We start from the raw sequence: 17991 nt of genomic DNA, 5'->3' as shown, positions 1-17991 counted from the left end.
GTGTCTAATTTCAACGAAATTCTGCCACATGTGTATTTGTGGTGGAATATGCTCTTAGAAGCACTTTGGAAACGTATTACACAATTATTGGGTCCAATGATTTTCTTATATGGAAGAAGTATTTACATTGAATCCTCTACAACTATTCATCTAAGAAAAATACTCGTTGATGATGTGGATGCCACGGGCCAGCTCTAGGCCATTAAAAAGTTGTTCAAAATCAAAATATACTTTACTCGAGTATTAAGTTATGGCTTTTATAAGCACTTTTAAATCATCATTTTACCACCGGTTCGGAATGTAGATTATATCGAAAGGAATCGACAAAAACTCCGACTTTATCTATGTCCATTAAGTTTGTCTATGGTTTTACTATGTCAATTAACTACAAATATATTATATATGCTTCCTGAAAATCAACAAGTATTAGCTCCACGATTTTGATCATCTATATAATCTTGTGTTAAATAATACATCTACATATTATTTACTTTTTCTAACAGACGATTTGAATTTTTGAATCGGCAAAGTTAAAAAATCCCGTGCATTTTTATTATAGGAATCAATACCTTTCCCCAGGAAGGATTTATTGACTTTGCGGAGTCGGAAACTTGGTGTTATAAGCTTATCCTTATTTCTCGTGTTTATACAATAATTATCCCTAATTGTATAAGTGATCAACATTACTGGGTATATACATAGCATTGTTGTAAATATATTGTGACGAAACTGTAAATATTCGTACTCTCTAAAATCATCCCGCAGATAGTTTCTAGCTCCAAAATTATAAATAGACCAGACGGCTCTCCTTTATTAACTAAACTCGTTAGCCCATAAGACGTAATACTATGAAAGAAGGAAAATATACTAGACTATCATCATAACCATAAAAATTGATATACATGTATAAAAGCGAAATACCACTCACTGATTAATCACGAAATCTCAGAAACTATAACTCCTACAAAGTCAAAGTCAAAGTCAAAAATCTTTATTCAATATAGAAGTGTTTACACTTGCTTATTGATTGTCAAAAATCTACCACCGGTTCGGAATTTAGTAACTCGGACCTGAGAAGAGCCGGCGAAAGAAACTCAGCGGGATATTTTTTTTTTTTTTTAACCGTTTTCCATGTACAATGATAATTATATTTTAGTTATTTGAAGCAGCCTGGAGGCGATCATTTCATTCCCAAGGTGTGCAGTCAACTAAAAAGTCATTAGTGTTGTAATATCCTTTAGCACACAAACGCTCTTTAACGATTCTTTTGAATTTTATAATTGAATAATTTTGAACGTTTTCTGGGATCCTGTTGTAAAAACGTATACATTGCCCCAAAAAAGAGTTACTAACCCTGTGTAATCGGGTACTTGGAGTAACAAGTTTATTCTTGTTCCTAGTGTTAATAGTACTACAAACTTGAAATATGGCAGGTAGTCTCCTTATAGGAGTAGACATGCGTTAAGAACAGAACTAAAAACGGGGTAAGAAGTTTGTGTTTTATAAATTTCGCGCGAGTAAAGTCGCAGGTTCAGCTAGTTAAAAATAAAGCTTAATCGTATAACACGTTCCCTTCGAAGCCGGATACTTAAAAAACATGGTAATTAAGTTAAATGGATTTTGTTATTAAATAAATAATTAATTTACATTTTGTTTGAATAGAATTCTTGACTTGAACCTCGTTGAGTCGAGATGGTACAGTGATTTGAACACGTGCATTTTAACCAATGATTGCGGGTTCAATCCCAGGCAAGAACTTCAAATTTTTGTGTGCTTAATTTGTGTTTATAATTCATCTCGTGCTCGGCAGTGAAAACATCGCGTGGAAACCTGCGTATTATGTCTAATTTAATTAAATTACTACAAACAAATTGTATAAATCGTGTTTGGTCTGGTTTGAGATTAAATTAATAAAAGGCTCGAATACTATACAAAATATACATATATAATAATTAATTTTCTCAGAATATTTTTTGAAGTAGATTTTTTTCATGAAAATTTTATAATATTTTAATATGCAATGTAAAATCAAACTAAAGTGTACCAGATTAACTGTGCCGTGATTTATCAATGAACATTGAAGAACGTATATATTTATCGTAACTAACTAAACTATATACAAATCTGTTTTATTCTCCACTCCTACGTTTTCTAATCTATACTAATATTATAAATGTCTGTCTGTCTGTCGCTCTTTCACTGCCAAACCAATGAAACGAATTTGACGAAATTTGGTTTGAAGCAAAATTGAACTCCAAGGGAGGACATAGATTACTTTATTTGCCTAACACATGACAATTAACCCCTAAAACACGGTCGAAGCCGCAGGTGACAACTAGTTTATTACAAAGAACTCTTAAATGAACCTGTACAAATCCAGTGGGGATATAAAGTATATAAAACTTTGAAACGAGCTAATATTTAAATTAGAAAATATACTGAGTACAATAAAATGAGCTCCTTACATTTTTCAGAAATTACTTTTATGTATTTTTTTTTTTATTAAATAATTATATTTTTCCCAGAACCCTCCGTAAATGGAACACGTAATACAGAACCATTAAATTATTTTAATTTTGTAGACACGAGGTTTCTTTGCTTCTGAATTACCTTTTTATTCTATCTCGTTTAGGTAAAGGATAATAATTATTTAAGTGATAATAAAATTCTTAATTTTCTATTGCCTTCGAAAGTTGGTTTAAATTTATAAAAGTTTCATGCATAGTACCGTAGAAGCAAACATTATCATAAATTAATCAAATCAAATCTATTTTATTCATGTAAACTTCACAAAGCGTTTTTGAACCGTCTATATTTAAACACTACCGTTTCGTTAGTTATTAATATAAATAATTAATCTATACTTATATTATAAATGCGAAAATAACTCTGTCTGTTATGCTTGCAAGGCCAATGAAACGAATTTGATGGAATTTGGTATGAAAAATGTTTAAAAAATAAGAACATAGGCTACTTTTTCTATCAAATACCTGACAATCAACTCCTGTAGCGCGACCGACGCCGCGGGCGAAATCTATTTTAGAATGTAAATGCAACGGAGCGTAAATCAAAAACCTCAGAATTAAAAAAAAATACAAAGAAATTTAACATAGTTAAAAATTCATTATAAGTACACCTTTTTTAATTTTATTACCATTAAGATTTTTATTGTTTAACATCGAACGCTTACAAGTTAAGTAACAACTGTCACAGACGCAAATAAACTTAAACATCACAAAAAATATTTATTTATTTTTATCAATCGATCTCCATATATATCTACGTAACTTGGTTTGCTTTGAAATTTTTCAGAATACTGTCACCCCTACGAGCCATTCAAGTGTCCAGTCGACGGAAACTGTATCTCGATTCAGTATCTCTGCGACGGAGCACCGGACTGCATTGACGGCTACGATGAAGATTCCAAGCTTTGCACGGCAGGTAAAAATAACCTCATACCTTAATATAATCCACAGCTTCACGGTTTAACTTTTTAATAAAATTTGGGACATATATCGACGACCTCCGTGGTCGAGTAGTGTGTACACCGGTTTTCATGGGTACGCCACTCCGAGGTCCCGGGTTCGATTCCCGGCCGAGTCTATGCAGAAAAAGTTAATTAGTTTTTTATAGTCTTGAATCTGGGTGTTTGTGGTACCGTCGTTACTTCTGATTTTCCATAACACAAGTGCTTTAGCTGCTTACATTGGGATCAGAGTAATGTATGTGATGTTGTCCAATATTTTTTATATATATTATTATTCAATCACACTACTCCACTGTGAGTTAAAAAGATGTTCTATATTTGAAGAAATAACTATCGTATTTCTATTTTATTCAGAATAATATGTATCTCAGCATTACTTGAAATTTATTTATTGGGAGCATTTATCCAATGATTATTATAAAGGCAATTATTCCATAAAATAAAAAATGTTTAAAGTAATTGTGAATATACTTTATTAGTAGTTTATTCTATGTAGATATCATACATTTTTCTACGTGTGATTACCGCAACCAGAAACGTAATATCATGCTTTGGTTGGCGGTTTAAAAAGTGATTTATAATTCTTACAGTACCGTAACCAGAGGTCTAAAGATACAGCCGTAATATTGAGAGGAATATGTAAATTTTTATTTGCCTTTTAATTTTATTACCCATGGTGGGTTGTGGAAAGGTACCTAATGTTGTTGACATAATTTCTTCGATGTTTATTTTATAACTAACTAGCTGAAAGCGCGAAATTTATAAAACACAAACTTCCAACCTCCGTTTTGCCCCTTTAAGGGTGTATTTTCGTAAAATCCGTTCTTAGCGGATGTCTACACCCTTTAAGGAATACTACCTGAAAAACTTCAAGTTTGTCGGTGTTATAGTTTCTGAGATTTCGTGATTAATCAGTGAATGCTATTTCGCTTTTATACATATAGATATAGTAATGTTTATTTCAAGTATTGCGATGAAAACAACCGTTTTTCGAATTATTCACGAACTTCCATACAAATTTTCATCCTCCTATTTAACCCTCTTGGGAGATGAATATTCAAAATCCTTTAGTGCTCACCTACGTTACTACCATTCGTGTGCAAATTTACATACCGACTGGATTTAAACCTCGGTTTGGGAGAATGTAATACTATCGGGATTTCCTGTCAATTTTGTTGGCAGATTTTATACTCTCTTGCCTTGAAACGAACGTAAAGCCTGATCGCCTATACTGTTTCCGGTCTTATCGGATTACGAGTGATAGAATAGAGAGTACGCATGTATTTTCTCACAACCACGTCCGATTTAATACACGACGCAATCTTGCAAATGTTTTTTTTTTATTTAAGAAAAAAATTAAATGGAATGCAACTTAAGTAATTCTAAAAGTATTGTCTTATGAATAAGTTCGAAACAAAATACGAAAAAAAATTAATCAATTTCAGACTATTTTGAAGAGAACTTAAACAACATGTTACTAACGCTAATTGTGTAATAAGATAATTAAAATATAACATTTCCATATTTTTCTTTACCCGTAAACGGGGAAGCTGTTTAAGCTGATATTATTATCTTATACTTAAGCATTCCTTTGTAGCGTAACTTTCCATTATGTATATAAGCTATAAGTATAATGCTGTAAGGTACAAGTTTATGAAGATGTTTATGTATATGTATATTAAAATGTATATATTAAAATATACTCATATGGAGTATTAAGCTTAGCTTAGGAGTCAACTACAAACAGATGTAATTATAAACTGAGTTTCCGTAAATAGGAAGATGTTATGTGAAGTGCTTAAGAATAAATTGTTATTAAGATAAATATATCTTCTGACCAACTTTTTATTTCGAAGGCTAATAATTACCCTTTACTGATAATGAAAAAAATAACTATTTCTTCGAGCTGTCACGTCGACTTAAAATAGTAACTGTAGCAGATTCAGTAGGAGAATAAAATATAATTAAGACAGCTCTAAAGGTTTGTTTCCACTGATACATATGCGAATTTCCATTAATTAATAATTTAATTAAATAACGAAAATATGCACTTTAATGAACGTTAACATATGGTTACTTTATACTTACTTAACACATTCATAAATTCTTGCGAAAACCCACTCGGTCAAACAGTTGTTAAAACACAATTTATTACAAATTATACATTAAACTTGCATAAAATATACATTTTGGTCGAACTTTGGAAAAGTGTAGCTGAACCTTATTTGAATACATTTGAAATTCTGTAAGTTTCCGAAATACGGTCCGCTGTGCTTCGTTAATAAACCCACTGAATAAGTTTTGCATAAACACGTAATATTTTCTTTCAAAGAAAATTCGCATCAGTTTTCATCAAAACGGTTATACATTATGTAAAAAACATTTAGAGTTTTTATTCTATTATTTCTTTTAAATACTTCATTTCATTGAATGACGCTCACTCCGACATACGTTTAAAATATTATTATATCATTTTTTATATTTATAAGTACTCTAAGTAGCAACGTAGTCCTTCAATAAAATAAAAAATATATTTTCAATGCTACTTGTCAAAAGGTAAAATTTGAAAAGATACACTCATAACCACCTAATATTTTGCTCCACCACGAACTAGGTATCAAATAATCGTAAAATATCTTCAGACACATTGTGAATGCTCTCTGCGTGATAAAGATCATGAGCTGAATAACATCTACTGTTTGTGAAAAAAATAAACAACCAACAATTAAGAATACCTAATATTTTAGGTCTTTTACATAAAAAATTAGTACTTCTACTTCATAAAAAGAATAAATAAATGGAACCTTGTAATAAGGAAATCTGAGAGAAAATACTTGTTTGTGCAAGCCCGTCTAGATGAAAATGTACCTACCACTCATCATGTATCCTAGTGCCAAACAGTCAACAGTATAAAAAATAGTCAGTATTTTCTTTAAAAGCATACTCAACTTCTGATCAAACAAAACAAACGTTACAAACGTACATACATAAACACCAAACGAGTTTATAAAAATTAAGTGTTTAACGAGTAATTATTTATCTAGTCGCGTCACATGTTGCCATAAAACTGTTTACTTGGTCCAAACACCTAATCCAATCTTCTAATTGGTTTTTCGTTTAGAAAAGCTTTTAAGTTAATTGCACTAAGTATGATTAATGTTGCGTTCATAGAACTAACGTAAGATGTTCTTTTAAATAACTTTATGGTATTTTTTTTTATTTTCGATAACCTTAGATCAAATTATTTGACACAAAGTTTTAATCCATTTGAAAATAATTAATAATACATTTATTTCAACCCTTCGGCGAAAAAAAAACTATCGCTAAACAATTTAGAAAATGCAATTTCGGTTAATTAAATAACCACCTATGTATAAATACAACATAAAAATCTTTAAGAAAAAGAGTAATGAAGGCATATTATAATATCGGGTCGCTATTTGGCTATCCTTTAACGTTCTCTTAGTTTTTTCCTACTAAGCACCAAACACTTGCCAAAAATATAAACTTAACGAATAAACTAATGTAAATGGACAGCACTGCGGTTATATAACGAGCAGAGCATTTTTCTCTAAAGTTATACAATACTACTCTTGCCTTTAAAACGAGAAAAAGAAACTGCTTCTAAATAACAGACAAATCAAAACAATATCAAACAAAAATAACTTAATTTGTTATTTTATTAAGGTTTTATACAAATATTTGAAGTCGATACCAATTTATTTTAATCGAGTTCAGAATCAGAATGATTTATATTTTGTTTGAAAGTACATATTATATTTACTTGGCTCTTTGCTAGTCTTGTCGAGTCGTGTACCTTATACCCATGAGGTTCTCCCCACTCGACATTTATTCTACCGCTAATTAGCAAAACTAAGTAATGGTGTGTTTCGGTTAGAAGGGTTGAATGAGCATATTTATATATACTCGTATATATACTACGACACTAATTGACACAACTTAATATTTCAAAAATATACCTAAGCAGAGTATTTTGTTCAAAACTCATAAATATTTCTGAATACTTTTAAATTTTTTTTCTACATTTATTTTCAGCTAAACGACCACCTGTAGAAGAAACCGCTTCGTTTTTACAATCACTCATAGCTTCGCATGGACCCAATTATTTGGAAAAGCTGTTCGGGAGCAAGGCCAGAGATGCCCTAGAACCACTCGGTGGCGTGGAGAAAGTCGCTATTGCTCTATCTGGTAAATAATCTTAATATTTTCTAAATAGTAATTGAAACAGGAAATATATATAGGATTTTTTATTAACCTTATTTTCTATTGTAATATATTTAATGGCATACGTTATGGCTTAATTTTTTAAAGTACACAGCATATAATTTTCCCACAGCTGGGCTAAGGCCTCATCCCCCTTTGAAAAGAAATCTCGGAGCTAATTCCAACACGCTGCTCCAATGAGAGTTGTGGATACACACATGACATAATTTCATTGAAATAAGTCACATGTAGGTTTCCTCACGATGTTATTCTTCACTGCCGAACACGAGATGAATTATAAACAAACATTGAGTATATATAAATTCAGTGGTGCTTGCTTAAAACCGCAATGATCGGTGAATATATACATACGTGTTCTAACGAGTCGGCTATCTCGCTTCTGAACTTAATTATCTTTTTTATATATATAATCCTATAAAATATTTATATAAGTAAATATACACGAAATAATATAATAAAAAGGAGTGGCTTAAGCTCATTGGTTTTGTTACTATACTCAAATTCGCTTGCTCTAAGCAACGACTATAAAATACCAAACTACTTTGCTCTCAGCAATTGTCGCCAAATAACATTGAACTCATAATTTGAATAAATTATTTTACATTTATATTTTTATGCCCCGGTTTTATCAGACCTCGATATTATAACTATGAACTATTACTTAAATCATAATCATATTAATTGTATGAATTTATCCATTGATCCACATCATTTGGTCGTAAATATACTCATGATAAAATTCCGCACGTAAAGTGTCAAGTCAAGATTTTAAGTCGTATCGTATAATCTTATCAAAATTGGACTATTCTATGGACTAAAATTATAATTAATAATTATTAATTCCAGAATCGCAAACCATTGAAGACTTCGGTGCAGCTCTCCACCTGATGAGATCTGACCTCGAACACCTCCGCTCCGTATTCATGGCAGTTGAGAACGGAGATCTTGGTATGCTGAAATCTCTTGGCATCAAGGACAATGAACTTGGCGACGTCAAGTTTTTCCTGGAGAAGCTGGTTAACACCGGTTTTCTCGATTGAATAGCACCGGAGTCGGCCTCTGACTACTACCACGTCGTCCAATTTGGTCCCATCAGCTCCTCATTCTACAGCTATCTTCCCTACGACTCTTTTAAGTATAAGAGAAATTGAAATTTCTCTTTCCGCGCCCGTGAGAATGATGTATGCTTGAAATAAATTTCACGAGAAGCACTTGTTCGTATTCGTAATCTTCTTCTACAACCGGCCACGTGGAATCGATTCGAATCGAACGATTGCATCTCAATTTTTATTAAATATCTCGAATAAATCACTGCGTCTCTCGCATTTCTACATTTAAAATCATTTAGGTAGTCGATAACGATTAATTTTCGAATAACAGTTGGATAAGTAGATATATTTTATCTATTGTAAAATAGGCTTTATTTTAATTGTTTTTAAACCTGAGTTTTGACCAAGGAAATACTCGCGTCTACATCATGGAAGTGCTAATAAAAATGCTATTTCTAAATAGTATAGAATGTCTAACATCTGTAAAACTAGTAGTAAAAAAATATCACGTGGTGTGATTAAAAATACAAGTAGGTTTAAAAGCACTGTTCATAATCTTGGTTACGACTTTTTTTCGCTACGTTTGAGAGAATGAATGTCGCCCTTAATGAAAAATATACCTAAGGCTTTCTACCCCAAAACGATGTCAGAGGCGACTCCATTGATACGGCAATGTCCAAAAAAATAAAGGAATATATTATCTTAACGTCAAAAAAAAATTCATTTCTTAGGTAGATATATAGAAAATATGTATAAGGAAAAGTAAGGAATGCATGCGCTTTGTATCTGGCTTTTGGAAAATATTCCAAAGTAGGACCACGAGAACATATCATTGTAACTTAGAACTATTTAATATATTATAGATAACAATCAGTAGTGAATAAAGTACAATTATTTTAATATGATCGGTATTGTAGTGTTTATGAAACATTTTTAGATCTTTTTAGTAATTAGTGGAGTTCGATACATATCAAGCATCGATGGTGCTCCATTCAACACATACATATCAAAATTATGTGATTTAATAAATGTTAGAACGTGTTATTTAATAAATATAGTATATACGTAGTGGAGAACAAATCATAACTTTCTATCTTTATGGCTACGGTTTTGAAATTCGAATTAATTCTTACATTTGTCTTTTTAAAACTTTTGTCAAATGCGGGCTACGGTGACAACGAAAAGATGCTTTATGCAAATGAGTAGGCTTATATTCTGGCGATTGAGAATTAAAAGCGTAGTTTATAAAAAATGTAGCAACAAATATATTCTTACTAAATTAGATAGCAATATGGTGTGAATAACAAAATTTTACAAAGCACAATAAAGAAAGGAGAGACAAAAAAATGCGAAGATTTAAAAAATAAATACGTTATGGATATTTTTCATTAGTGCCCTAAGGCCACAGATTAAATTGGTAGGATTGAAAAGAGTGTGTACATGCCTGTATTTGTCAGAAGTTACTTGAGAAATCTTTACAATTCCTACTCTAAATATCACGTAGGTAATATATAGCAGCTACATATTACATTTAAAGTAGCGAACATCTTTTTAAGGGTAAAACCGTATATTTAACTTGCGTCTGATCTCTATAATTATATAGTTTTAAGGACGGTGTTGTCTATATAAATCTTTTAACTCTATTAGTTAATGTGTTTTGATCTATGTATATGGCTTATCTGTTCTTAAAAGACAAATAAATAAATGAATCATCTCGAATTCGACTTTTATTACAACCTAATTGTCCTTAAGGTATATAATATAATAACATATCTGAAGTACTAAAACTTTATATAACTCAAGACTTCTCTCTCCTGCCAGACTGTCAGTACACTCCACTCCACTCGGCTAACAGCCTCTTTGGTCATCCCATAAATTCAAATTAATTTATTCAATTCTATTTATACACACTAAGAGTAAAAACTACCGCCGAATCTGAAAAGAAAATACCCTAAACTAAGAACCAGCAAAATAAACTCAGTGAGTTTTAGAGTAAGATTAAATAATTTTCAATATTATATAGAAATAGCAGAGTCAATGTGAGCTTTCATATATGAACTCTGCGGTCGGATTTAGAGGCCCCAAAAAGAAAAGAGGGTGCGCCTCCCTCCCACAATACAGATTTCTTTCTATATAACAAAATGTAATAGTAATTAAATAATCAACAAGTATAGAAAAACGTTTGACGAAAGGCTATTTTATCACATAATTGTCTTTGAAAATATAGCCAATATTAAAATTTTAGAATGTCAAAGAATAAACAGGTTTCTATAATGGAATAAGTCCGTCTCTCTTCTATGAATGAGTGTTCTGGATCAATTTTAGGTCCATTTTTATTTTTGGTATATATAAATGACCATTTTTTTTTTAATGTTAAAGGTATTTGTGATATTGTATTGTTTGCTAATGATACTTCATTACTTTTTAAAGCTGACAAATTACAAGCTAATTATGACGACGCAAGCAATGCATTATCACATATTGAAACCATTTTTATGCTGCAAATAAAAGTTGTCCGATCTATGTTTTATCTTGTAGCTCGAAAGTATGGCCTTTGGGAATGTTTTTGATAATGTCTGTATACTTAAAATTGTGCGATAATATATTTACAATATCTTTATATTTATTCGCAATAATATACGTATTTTTGAAAAAACAAAGAGAAAAAACTAACTTCTGATTTTTTTCGCCGAATCCTTTTCGTTTGAATCTGCAGTCCAAGCCGATGGTAGTTTTACATTTAATACTATACACGACGATTCAAAAGTGCTTTTATGAACCTACTGGAATAAAGAATATTTTGATTTTGATTACTAATGAAGAGCATCAAACTGAAGTGCCCTAAAATATTTGCACAAAAGGAATTAGTGAAGTAAAGAAAAACAACAAAGGATATCTAAAATTTATAATTAACATATTTCTCAAAGTTCAACCTCAATATTTACAAGTACCTTATCAACTAAAAAACGTGGAGAAACGAACACTTAAATTATACTTACAAATTTACTTTATAACATAAAATAATATATTCAATACATATATTTTTAAAAAAAAATTATTCTTAATTCGAATACCTATTAAAATTTAAGCAATACTTCCTACATATACATTCATATGTATAAATATATAGAAAATATTAATTAAAGCTTTTTAAATCAACATAACAGAACATCTCCATAAACTAAAATATCGATATAACATTAAAATTACAATGACAAACTAAATTGCATGTAGGGTATATCAGCGCATCATTTGTTTTTTTTTTTGCGTCAAAAAATTATTTTCATGAAAATCAACTTATAAAAGGTTTAAAAAAATGGCTCTGAACAATGAACATGCTACAATTCTCGACAATAATATCACATAATCAAAAAATCACATAAATGACCAAAACAGAATTCTCTTCTTTTGAATTTATATAAAAATAATATATAAAAAAATATGAAATTCTCATCTTCCGCAACATACATTCGTCGCACTAAAAGACTCACACTCGTTAAAAAAAAGGTCTTAAATGTGTTAAGGATTTATTCTTCGACATATTTATCATAGACAATTTAGAATATACGCTAAATCCTGAATTCTACAAAAGTAAGAAAGTAACAGCCGTAACTGTCCTTATATAGGGCTACAACATTGCTGTATGGATCGGATGATCTTAAATGTAAATATTTTTCGCATTTTTTCGTTGACCTCATATAGAGATGAACTGTAACATTAATAATTTTAAAGGTTATATTGTATAACCTCTACGTAGAATATAAAGCAAAGGGGAAATTGTGCCTTGCCACTGAATCACCTTTAAGGAATATTCACCAAATACCGACAGCACTCGCGATATGCGTTAGTCTCCATTCTTTTACATGACGCATTTAGATCACTAACTTTTACATACCTATGTAATTTAAACTTGTGGTGCATCCTTATTTTTGATACATATGACATAAAAGAGGTAGGATCATCATGAAAATGTCACTCTTGGGCAATAACACTTCTATTAAAAATGACTGAATTGATGTCCATTGGAATGATATATATCTCATAGTTTCCAAATTATACGAACTTGTACAAGTGCTGCTCAAACTGAATTACGTCAATACAAGCATAAGATAAAAAATGAATAATCCTTATAAGAAACTATTCTAATTTACAAATACACTTTATTTCTTCCGTTTTCTTGTATTTCTTTCAGATCTCAATTGATCTTCTTCATCCATCTTACTATAATGAGATTGTATGTGTGCCAGTAATTTCTTCTCTCTAGTAAAAGATTCATCGCACATATTACACGTATATTTACTTGTCTCTTTTTCCTTTTCGCTCTGTTTCGAAATACTCGTCGAAGTTGAGATTTGCGATTCCTGAATTATATTATTAGTCGGCAACACATAGGACGGCTGCAACAATGGGTCAACATTGATGAAAGTAAAAAACCCGGTGTCTCTCGGTGGCGCGGCGTCTTCTAAAGTTACTGAAAACGGCTGCTTATTTGCTAAATCTGCTTTTACTTCATGTTTCGTTTTTCTTTGTTTCTTTTTAGGAACTTCCTGGACTGCTGTTTGTGGTTTTGACGATATAAGTAGTTTACTCGGGTTTCCAGTTTGTACAACAGTATATGACTGTTTTTTCATTGCTGGTGTGGTGAAAGTAGGCTCAGTCTCTATTTGAACATCAGAACAAGTGTTAGTTGGTAATGTTTTAAACAAACCCACTGGATATGGCTGGTTTGACGTTGAAGTATTATCTGATTTCGAAGCATTATCTGCCTTTGCAGCATTTTCTGTTACTGAAGATTTGCTTGCCGTTTTACTTCTTTTTGAATTAATATTTTGGCGACTATTTACTTTATCATTACCTGACACAATAGTTTCGACACTATTTGGAGTAGTGACTGATTTCTCGTGAGGTGAAGCATCGTTTTCTACAACTTTCTCTTCGACTAGTGTAAAAGTGTTGTTTGGACCCGGTAGAAGTTTATATCGGGTATTAAGACTGGGTAGAGTGGGAAATTGAATTGTTGGCTCTTGTACTGTTGAACTCAACTTTGGTTTAACATGAATCTGTGTTTGGTTATCAGATACAGGAAGTGAACTATCTTCTGAGGTGCTAGTGCTTCTACGTTTCACTCTACTAGCGGGACCTATTCTGGGTTTAGGCTTTTTTATTACTAAAGGTTTATCATCTTCGTCTTCGTCATCTAAATTGATAAACTGACAATTTTCATTGTTTGATACAACAGGTTTCTTAACTTCTTTTGTATTTATGTATTTAACGGATGGGATTTTTGGTGGTTCAGGTGGAGTAAAGCTTTTAGGACCAGCTATTTTAACAAGACCGTTTTTCGCACATGCATGAGACATAACAACTTCCTTTTTCAAGAAATTCCTATTACATATTTTACACTGAAATAATACACCCACGCCGTTTACTTTAATCATACTAACATGATCCATAATATTAAATGTGGATTCTGGTTGAGGTTTTGATGAATCATCTAAACTAAATGTATTTGTTTGCAAAATTTTCTTTTCACTACCATTCTTATTGTTAGATGAAGACTCAAGAGATGTATTACTATTATTAACTGTCTTATCCACAATCGTTGCACGTTTTTCATCAAGTCTTGTAGCTTTCTTTTCAATTTCATCTATTGTTTTTTCAACATTTGATCTCAAAGATTTTGTGACTGGTTCTTGATGTGGATTCTTAATTGCTAAATTACCCATTTTTGTTGGAGCATCTGTTTCTTTTGCTTCTTTTAAAATATTTAAAGTACTATCTTCCTCCTCTTCCTCCTCAATTAAAGGAGTTTTTTTAATCAACTTATTTATAACTCGAGTATCATCTTCACTTAGAGGCGGCGGATTAAGAGGTATATCTTTAATACCTTCCATCGCTTTTTTAATTAATGCATCACAGATATCATCATTGGATATATTTGACTGATTAAGTTTCTCTTCCCAGAGCTCCCGATGCCTTGGTTTGTTGAAAATAGGTCCTTTTGCTCCAACGGCTTTACGCAAACTTTTTTGCGTATTAATACATTTTTGTATAAATTCATATAACTCCTCCACCTTCGCTGAGCACCGAAAGCAAATTTTATGCGGTAAGTCATCATTTTCTGCAATCTAAAAAATAATTAATTATGTATCAGCAGCATAGCACTTGTTTAAATATAATCTTATCCTAAACAATCTTATCAAGATTAGATTTGTACTATGTTCAATTATAATTTCAATTTTTTATAATTTCAATAAGTCTTATATGTTAAATAAACAAAAAAAGCCTTTGAAAATCACAAATGCCTACGTCATAACTGGCAATATTTTTAATCCAACCTTAAATGTGTAGAGCTAGATTTTTGGCCATAATCTTAGCTCTATAATCTTGAAGACATAGATCTTAAGATCTTCGACATGGTTGAATCAGTAAGCAGAAAACTATCAGTGAATAATATTTATTCACTGATAGTTTAGATCATTAGATAGTTAGATTCTGGATTTAACAACACAGTTTAGAATTCACATTACAGAAAAATTAACTAAACCAAACATTATAAGTACAGCGCAAATAGGTATCAAGGTAATAAAGCACCGTTTGTTTAAAAAGATTTGCTCAAGAATAATACATTGGAGATCATTTATGTATACTGTATATAAAATAAAGAATAGGTCCTGAAATTGATCCTTGTGGAATGACAATACACAATAGCAAATAATGCATTTATGAAAAATTGTTGAGGAGACTCTAATTTACTTTAATATTATTTATTTTACATAAAGTGGTTTTAGCTTGTTTCACTGATCTGTCACAAGTATACAATAAAAAGTCTATATTTTTAGTGTAGTCTATTCCAACCACAATACAACAAAAGCCAAATACACAAATTTTACATTAAAGCGATTTTATTTTATTTTCTTAATAAAATAACATACAAAGACAAAACATCTACCAATACAGTTTCCAAGAGTAAAAAATACATAACAATGCAAGCAAACAAAAAATGGTGTTTTAAATAATGACAAAACTGTTATAGAGATTTTGGAAGTAAAATTCAAGTGGATATAAGTAGTTAAGTGGAACAGTGGTGTGTTATAAATAAAATTATATTAATCAAAAACTATTAGTAGTACACAATATAGCAGAGCTTTTAGAAAATGAGTGCAAGGTGGAATATGTAGATTTATCTTTATTCCTTCTTTGATTGAAATAGACTATACATATATTGTTTACATTACATAATAAACAAAAGATACTTTAAAATATTGGCAAAATTTTATGACAAACATTTTATCATCATCATATTATGTCATGTCAATCATTTTTCAAGTCCATAAAAATCCTCATTGTATTTAGTATAGTTACTAAATATTTGTAAAAGTATTTATATTAAAAGAATGTCTTTAAATAATCCCAGAACATAAAAATGGAGTCTCAAAATAATTCACCATAAAAAAGACTATGTTTGGAAAGTTAATAAATATATATCTATCAGAAATTTGTTTTTATTATATTTAATAAGTTTTTTATGTGTGTTTATAATTGCATTTGAAGCATGAAGCAGAATATTTTCAAATCTTCTTATTGAGCATATCAACATTTTTTTTCGCATAGCTGGTTGTGGTATATTCGATAGATTCTATTAAATTATTGAATAAAAATTTCATAATTTGTATGTATTTATGTAGCTGTGTTATAAACCCATTCTTAATGGCAAGAAAAGAATTAAAAAAGGGTACTAGTAATATTCATAAATAATAATTCATTGCAATGATAAAATCAAGGGATTCAAATAAAAATAATATAAAATGAATTACACAATCACATTTTTTTTTTCTTTAATTAAACACCCAAATCAATTGAATTTGATATTTAATTATTTTATCTTTTTACTTTTTATCACCCAATTTCTAAAAATATGAAATATCACTATAATATCATATTAACTGTCCTATATTATACATGGATAATTTCATTTTGACTGATATTCTTTATTTTCTATGATAAAGTAAATTACCACTAATTAGACAATGTTTTGAATTGAAAAGTAGCATTCTTTATAAATACAACACTGGCTTAGTCTCTCTCATGAATTGTTACATTTCTTCAATTAAAAATTCATAACAGTCTTAAATTAACAAGTGCTGTATCTTTCCTATCCTACATCTCTTGAATCCTCGCAGTATAACTGGATATCTAGTAAATTATAATACGAAATAAATATTTTTTACGCAAATCTTTAATTTTAACTTTCAAAACATAACTTACCCCAAAAGGCATCACAATTTCAATTTTCTTAGCAGTTACCTTATCAGCATCAAAAATGTTAAGAAAAGGCCCATCTTTCGTCTCGCAAAGTCTGCAAACCTTTAATAAAACAGGTTGATTTACAGAACTAAGAGCTGCGGCTATGACCTCAGAATTAATCGAATCAGTTATGGAAAGTGTTTTAGCTGATGTCACTTTCTTGGCATTCTTTTTCGCTCCTTTTTTCTTTGCCATTATAAAGTTCTAGACAGGTGTATTTTGAAGAAATATACAAATCCACGATGTCTGTTACTTTTACTAATCGGCCATATTGACCGCTTAACAGTTAACACAAAAAAAGGAAACACATTCACATTTGTCATTTAAATACAAGTCTTCTATTTTATTCAACGTTAATTTTGTTTCAGTAATAATCTCATTATAAATGAAAGTAATCAAAAGTAAAACCCGAAATATTTTTTTATAAGTTTTGGATATAATTAGTCTATGGATCTTATAATATCAAACATGACAGATCGTAGACAACATTTTCGAATTTAACAGGTGAGATTGATCGAAGGATAAAATAATTCGTTTCTTGGATTACTAAAATATGAATATCTATATAGTTTTTCATTTAAAACTTTGCTTTGGAATATTGTTTTTTATTTAATTACTTGAATTAAAAAAAAACTAATTATAATTGTTATTGAATTATTATTTTTATTTTTTACACTTACTACTACTTACAAATGGCTAACATAAAATTCGGCAGATGTGCAGACCCCAAGATCCTGAGCTCAAGCCTAACTTCATTAATTACATTAATAAGTTACTAAATTTTCTTCTAATTAATATTCAGTGGTAGCTCTAGTAGTAGAAAATTAGCAGTATTTACACTCAAGTGCTCTAAAAACAGGAAAATGGTTTTTCTTGAACCTGAAATATTTTAGAAAGTAGTGC

General features: G+C 30.3%; 2 protein-coding genes across 3 annotated transcripts in view; one reads left to right on the top strand and one right to left on the bottom strand.

Moving 5' to 3' along the window:
• Positions 1–10500, top strand: part of LOC113401670 (IDLSRF-like peptide) — a 100658-nt gene extending 90158 nt beyond the window's left edge. The window contains exons 3-5 of the mRNA XM_026641667.2: positions 3313–3441; positions 7544–7696; positions 8579–10500. Of these exons, the coding sequence (XP_026497452.1) occupies positions 3313–3441; positions 7544–7696; positions 8579–8772 (476 nt within the window). The 3' untranslated portion in view covers positions 8773–10500. The remainder of the gene's footprint in view (positions 1–3312; positions 3442–7543; positions 7697–8578) is intronic.
• Positions 10501–11672: 1172 nt separating this feature from the next.
• LOC113401629 (uncharacterized) lies at positions 11673–17558 on the bottom strand. Of its 2 annotated transcripts, XR_010309472.1 has the most exons (3): positions 17050–17558; positions 12885–14909; positions 11673–12852 (listed from the first exon to the last, which is right to left on the bottom strand). XR_010309472.1 is itself a non-coding variant. In XM_026641617.2 (2 exons), exons 1-2 carry the CDS (start codon positions 17281–17283, stop codon positions 12942–12944), a joined length of 2202 nt encoding a protein of 733 aa, XP_026497402.2. In that variant the 5' UTR covers positions 17284–17558; the 3' UTR covers positions 11673–12941. The 2 variants fall into 2 exon arrangements, 1 of the variants encoding a protein (XP_026497402.2); XM_026641617.2 differs by having other exon boundaries at positions 11673–14909.
• Positions 17559–17991: the final 433 nt, after the last annotated feature.

This window comes from Vanessa tameamea, chromosome 20, assembly GCF_037043105.1.
Source record: "Vanessa tameamea isolate UH-Manoa-2023 chromosome 20, ilVanTame1 primary haplotype, whole genome shotgun sequence".
Classification (NCBI taxonomy): domain Eukaryota; kingdom Metazoa; phylum Arthropoda; class Insecta; order Lepidoptera; family Nymphalidae; genus Vanessa; species Vanessa tameamea.
The sequence above is the reverse complement of the archived record's forward strand: the minus strand, read 5'-3'. Positions and strand labels throughout refer to the sequence as shown.

What these genes read in the sequence shown, in the direction of transcription:
- LOC113401629 (XM_026641617.2), bottom strand. Translation starts at nt 17,283, where the DNA reads ATGGCAAAGAAAAAAGGAGCGAAAAAGAATGCCAAGAAAGTGACATCA. An exon ending in AAATTGTGATGCCTTTTGGG is followed by an intron (nt 14,910 to 17,049) that starts GTAAGTTATGTT and finishes ATTATTTTTTAG; the next exon opens with ATTGCAGAAAATGATGACTT.